General features: G+C 43.9%; 1 protein-coding gene across 1 annotated transcript in view; it reads left to right on the forward strand.

Annotated features, from left to right (window-relative positions):
- FRMPD4 (FERM and PDZ domain containing 4) overlaps window positions 1-6,625 on the forward strand; it is a 194,514-nt gene that overhangs the window by 145,190 nt on the left and 42,699 nt on the right. Inside the window, exon 4 of the mRNA XM_024115501.1 lies at window positions 2,100-2,145. Within this exon, the coding sequence (XP_023971269.1) occupies window positions 2,100-2,145 (46 nt within the window). The remainder of the gene's footprint in view (window positions 1-2,099; window positions 2,146-6,625) is intronic.

The following is a 6,625-nucleotide window of genomic DNA, read 5'->3' on the forward strand; positions in this document are numbered from 1 at the left end:
TGCCGCGGAGCGGCTGGGCCCGTGGGCCGTGGCCGCTGGGCCTGCGCGTCCGGAGCCTGTGCCCTGCAATGGGAGAGGCCACAGCGGTGAGAGGCCCGCGTACCGCAAAAAAAAAAAAAAAAAAAAAAAAAAAATTAAGTACTTGTAGATGAGAGAAAAGAGAGATAAAAGCCCATTCCCAGAACTGATGATAGATATCATACTGAGATATTTTACATTAGCTGTTTTACTGATGTAAAATGGTGAGCAACCAGCCCTCAGGAATGGTGGGAACCAGGCCTGCTCAGGGGACCTCTGGCATCTGTAACCTTTACTCTTTCTTACTCAGTCATGAATGTGACTCAGCTCCCAACTCTCTCTGTCTGTGTCTCTTAGTTCTGATTCTGGAGAGAGGACATTTGATGGCCTCATTCCAACACTCGGGTCCAATCAGCTGTGCCCTGACGATGAGTTCTGGGCCCATTGCCTGCTGCTGAGGGCTCTGGGGGCAGCCTTGGGTAGAGCAGGCCAGGCAGGACAAACAGGCCCACACCATGGCTGCCACACTCTGATTCCTCCTGCCGCATCATTGCACGACACTCCATCCATACATTCCCATGCCCACCCTCCTAGAGCTGGACACCCACCTTGCCTCCAGCGCTTCACTTCCACGCATTCCGCGGCAGGGAACATCCTCATCCGCATTCCCTTAAAGGCTAGTGGCAGAATTTCTTTGTGATATAAACCAGAGTGGAATGGCCGGGTCATGGTGCTTGTGACGCTCAAGTTTGCCTAGGGGTGCCGGACTGCTCCCCAGAACCGCTACACGGGCTCCATGGCCACCAGCAGAGCAAGATCATTCATCCCATCCCCTGGGAATTCTCATTTGATTACACTGTTGCTCTGTTAGTCCTTCTAACGGGAACACTGTCTGCCACTCCAATTATTGGGGCTTTTTCTCCCAGCCCTTGGCAACTAAGAATTGATGGGGTCAGACAGGCCCTCCCCACCATCACCATCAGTTCTGATTCGATTCTTCCTCCGGTTCTTGAATTCTAGTCCTCTTTCTTCTCTCCATTGATTTCTCTTCTTCGCTGCCCCGACTCCTTCCGTCAGGGGCCACCCCTACCGTCGCTGGGGCAAGTCACATGGTCCTCCCCAGGCAATGGGCTTTTAGTAAGGGGCTGAAGAGCACTTAATGCTAGAAATGCAATTTGTCTTGGCTTCTCCAAGAGAACAGCACTGCCACAGAGCCCCTTCGCTCTAGTCATTTGGGCAGGAAATCACAAAAGCAGGTAATTAATTACCTCCTAAAGTAAAAAAAAGTCAGCTCCACCTCAACAAAATGGCAAGTGACCTTTCTCCTACTCAGGATAAAAAAGGAACAAAGGAAGGAAGGAGGAAAAACTATCATAACCCATAATAAGATTTTTCCCCAAGGGTTTGAGTTATTTGAAAGGTTTGGGTTTCTTGGGGGAAATTAAATAAACCATTATATTACATTATTCTGCTTTTGGCCACACAGTGTTCCCCATGGTGAACAGTGTTTCCCATTGAGTGCCCGTCTGAAATGTTTATCGGCCCAAGGTCGTAGGCATTGTTACTGCAGCCTTAGAAAGCCACACGGTATGGGAAGTCACATTTACTGGGATACTGTTTTTACATAAGAAACCTACAGTGACATTTTTCTTTCATGACGCTAAGAAGATGCTGACATTCAATGAATTGATAGAATTTTTAAAAATCTATCCCGTTCCAGAAAATTACACAGACATTTTAAGTGGCTAAGGGAAAATCGGAAGGGGAGAATCAATTTTGAGAGACTGAGCTGATGCTTTTAAAATCCAATCTTCCCTCAGCGAGTTTTATTTTAGGGCTCTGCTGTTTGGTGTCGCAGATAATATCACCCAATAGAAACCGAATAGGAAGCTTTCCACTGGCTGAACATTTGATTCCAGTTTTCTCTGTGGTCTGAAAGCCCACTTGTGAGCCCTTTGATTCTCTGCCCTGGGAGCCCAAGGAACATTCGCCAACATCACACATTTTGTTTTAAAAGAGCACCGTCACCGATAGAGTCCAGGCTCTGTGCATATCATAAATATTTGTTTTCTCTCTTACAGAAGCTGCAAAGAATCGATACTCCTCGCTGTCATTCAGCCTTACCCTGTAAGTGTCCTGTGAGTAAAAGTGCCTGTGTGTGAGTTCAGATTTCCAGTCTCCTCCTCCCACTCCACTCCGGTGACTAACAGCAGAGAGAAATAACATGCATTTACAGTACCGGTTCCAAAATCTTGGTTATTTGTATTCTGTACTCCATGATAGCAAATCCTTCATTGGAGGGAAAAGAAAGTGGTGCATTTCCTAAATAACTTGAAAATCAGCTTTTCGGTCCTATGTGCCTCTCACGTCTAGAAATGACACAAAACTCAAGAATTTCCTTGTGATTCTGAAGTTTCCAGCTTAAGCATCACAAGTCTAAAGGGAATATCTAATTGTACGAAGTTGAAGCATGATTGTTTCTCTTACCCCCATCTAAATAATTTGGTGGACATTGGACATTTCAGCGGCCTTGTCAGGAAGGTGGGGAGTGATTAAAATCGTACCGCTTGCAGTTCCCATGATTTTTTTAAAAACAACTTTATCATGGTGTAATTCACATATCGTAAAATTCACTCATTTCAAGTGTACAATTCCGTGATCTTTATAAAGTCTACTGAGGTACGCAACCTTCACCACCATCCAGTTTGAGAACACGTCCATCACCCCAACTGGATTCCTCATTCCCATTTACAATGAATCCCTTTTCCTACCCTCAGTCCCAAGCAGCCACTAATTTACTATTTATTTATTTCTATAGATTTGCCATTGCTTGTGAATTTCATACATGGTCAGTGAACTAAAAAATACTGAGGCAAATTCCTTCCGATTTTTCCCCAAACGTTTACTGTCAATATCTTGTGTGGCCTTCACATGGAGCGGCAGATATTCCAACCTACTTATGCTTTTATTTTCTTCCCCATAGAGATTTCTACATCAATTCAGAGACTCTGGCATTTGCCGGTCTCCATCTTCTGACCAAACTCTTCATCTCCCCTGTCCTGGAATTTTCCTTCTAAGTGCTATGGGGTAGTCATTTTAGGCAGGAAAAAAATATGTATTCAAGTTTGTGATAAGATCACAAATTGAACTAACCAAGACCACAGGTTATGCCATGTAGGGTCATTACTACATATATTAAAAGCACGGTTTAATACTGAATGTTACTTTTAGTCCCAACTCTTTGACACAGCTACACACACACACACACACACACACACATGCGCGCGCGCGCGCGCGCGCGCGTTTGGATTTGAAATCTAAGGAGACAGCAGGAGGTAAAAGAAACAAGACTTGAGATCTAGTTCCCAACAGTATAAAAGGCGACTCCCTCACCTGCTCTGGATCCCAGTTTCCTCTTCTGTGTAAGGAGAAGGTCAGGTGGCATCCCGTCCAAGGGCCTTCCTGCTTCACCACCTCATGACCTGGCGATTCTTTCCATATGAAGTACAGCTCATCTGTTTTTAGATTGTTTCATTTAACCCAGTTGTCACTCACACCTACTTCAAATCTATCCACACTTCTTCATTGCTTTGCAATGAACAAATGCATTTGGGTAAAGCCAATGTGAATGTCTAACATACGCAAGTGATGGACCAACTATAAATTCCTGGCGGAACCACAAGCTTGCATTGTCTTTCCTGAATTCTCTCTTCCTACTTTATAACCTATTAGTAATGCAAGATCAGAACCATTTTACTCCAAACCAGGTTATTTTTCCAATGTGGGGTCGCATGTTACCCCCAAACAGTAAACTTAGAGGAGTTCTGCATTTAAGTTAAGGGTTTTGTCTTGTTGCTTTGCTTGCTTTTTTTGCCATTTGAGTCTGCATGACTTGTCATTCATATGAATACTCATTACTATCCGTGAATCCTGGAACTTCCTTTTAACAGATAACCTGGAATTTTCTAGGCATTCAGCTGGCTCCTGCTGTTGTGCTGTATTGAAAGTCAACATTCAGGAGTGTTGCTTGTTCTTACGGCCAACGGTTGCCCCTTTGTTCCCCAGAGTCACTCTCTCCTGACCAGTCATCGTAGATGAATTCTCAACTTTGACCAGCCCTCCTTCCTGAAATGCCCATCACATACTCCACCCGCCACCTCCTCGGCTCACCAAATCCTTCTCACCTTTCAAGTCTCAGCACAAATTCTAAATGCTACCCCAGAGTTTCTCAACATCAGCACTGTTGGGCTGGAGGATTCTCTGTTGGGAGGTGTGTTTAGCAGCATCCCTGTCCTCTACCACTAGATGCCGGAAGCATCCTATCCCAAGTGGTGACAACCAAAATGTCTCCAGACACTGTCAAGTGTTCCCTGGGGACCAAAATCACCCCCACTTGGGAACCAGTGTCCTACACCTAAAGTCTTCCCTTCTTGATCCAGTCCAAAGTGACTTTTTCCTCCTCTGAATTATAAAAGTTGAAACCCCGAAGTTACTTAAATAGATACATTAAATGGAGAGAGGGGTGCACATGGGAAAAGAGACTATGAAGTTTTACTTATATTTTTGTGTTTCGATTTTCCTACAAGCAAATGGCTTTTTTTAAAGGTTTTATGTATTTGCTGAACATTCTCCTGGCAACCAGAATTGACATACAGAAACAGAGGACCCACCAGACCAAAAGAAAGTCTATAAATTCTACTTTTATTACAGACAGTAGCATTCAGCATTTTAATTTCTTTGCAACTTACTGGTCAGCATTTTTTTATGTTGTATTTCTTCTGCATAATAAGATCTGGTCAAGACAGAGAGCCAATGTTTACACCTTTTTGCCATACTCCACGTGTCCCCAGGGCACCCCAACATGACCCAGCCACAGAAATCAGTCTCCAGTGAGGCCCAGGTCAAGAGAGCTTGGGAGAAAAGTCTTAGGATTCCCAAAATTCTTTGATAAGAAATAATTCTTAACAGGTTTCTGCCTTCCTATTTTAAGTATTATGGAGGACTCTCTCTCCACCATTTTTACTTTATTTCTTAGAGAAAAACTGTGGAAGTGCAGAAGGAAATACAGAAGCAGAAAAATATGTGTTGGCAATACTTATCCTCAGAGACAAACCAGCGTAAAGATTTTGGCCTATTTCTTTCCAGTCTTTTTGTTCTAATGCCTTGTCAACAGTTGAGATCGTATTACATGTATACTTTTATTCTGCAACTTTTACTTAGTATATCAAGCATTTTCCCGTGTCATCAAGGATTCTATATAAGCATTATATACATGGCTGTAAAACATTACATTGGACCAAGATTTCCTTAATCAACACCCATCATTAAGCCCACTGTCTCTAATGTGTTTCTATTATAAATAATTCTGCAGAGAACATCTTGGTGTATAAATCTTTATCTGTATTTAATAGCTTTTCCTCAGGATTGAATTTTAGAAGAGGAATTTTGGGGTTACTCGTGGATTTTATTTGTTTTTTTTCTGACACACCATCTTCTTCCCTTATACTGTTACCATTTTTATTCCAGATCTTTCTTGGCCAGCTGCTCCCCTCTTTCCTTTCCATAGTTCCCAAGTCTAGAACTTTCAGAGCTTTCTAGTCCAACATTACCTGAGACAGAGAGTATTTAAAGAGTCTCTGTAACCTCTCTTCATACAACCCTAAGTCAGTGGGACTTGGGCTAAGTCACTCTCATTTCTGGCATCCCTGTGCTACCATGATTCACCTTCCCTCAGGTTTCTTCTAGGCCAAAAAATTGAGAGACCTGCTTGCCTGGCTCTCACTTCCTGTCTACCTTTCACTGTGTTCCACATACCTGAGGGAGGCTACACACCTCCTCATGGAAGCTCCAGCATAGTGGATATTCTCAGAACCCAGAACATATCCCCTTGGCGTGTGTCATGCTGAGCATGCCGGCCCAATTTCCACCTGAGAGCACCAGTGATTCTTTGCCTGTGGCTTATTTCTGGCCACAGGGCCATGCTCATGGAGCAGGCCAGAAGTGCTCTTTGAGCACTCCACTAGGAATTCTCACTCTCAGAAGAGCAGCCACTTCATCTCTGATTGACAGGAGCTGGTGGATAAATACCCCAGCTCCCTCTCTCCTCAGTCAGTGTAACTGAGGCATACAACCTGCCTTGTTTCCCAGACATTCCCAGCAGGGTTAAACGCCAGTTGCTCACAGTGGTGCCTGACTTAACAATGAATGCTTCATTGGCTTCCTCACCCTCCCTGTCTCCCTTCCCCTGCTCACCTACCCATGCTCCCTGGGAGCATCTCCCAAATCAGCTACCTGCTTGTGAATCCTGGTCTTAGGGTCTGCTTTGGGGGAAGTCCAAACTAAGTCATCCGGTGATAACTGTGGGCTAGTTAGTCCTCACTAAGTATGTACTCAGTGCCTACTATATAAGTGTCCTTTAGAGCTACAGGGATGGCAAATTCAAGACCTTACACTTCAGCTTCAGAAATTTATCTTTTTTTTTTTACATCTTTATTAGAGTGTAATTGCTTTACAATGGTGTGTTAGTTTCTGCTTTATAACAAAGTGAATCAGTTATACATATACATATGGCCCCATATCTCTTCCCTCTTGCGTCGCCCTCCCTCCC

Source organism: Physeter macrocephalus, chromosome 7 (genome assembly GCF_002837175.3).
Source record: "Physeter macrocephalus isolate SW-GA chromosome 7, ASM283717v5, whole genome shotgun sequence".
Classification (NCBI taxonomy): domain Eukaryota; kingdom Metazoa; phylum Chordata; class Mammalia; order Artiodactyla; family Physeteridae; genus Physeter; species Physeter macrocephalus.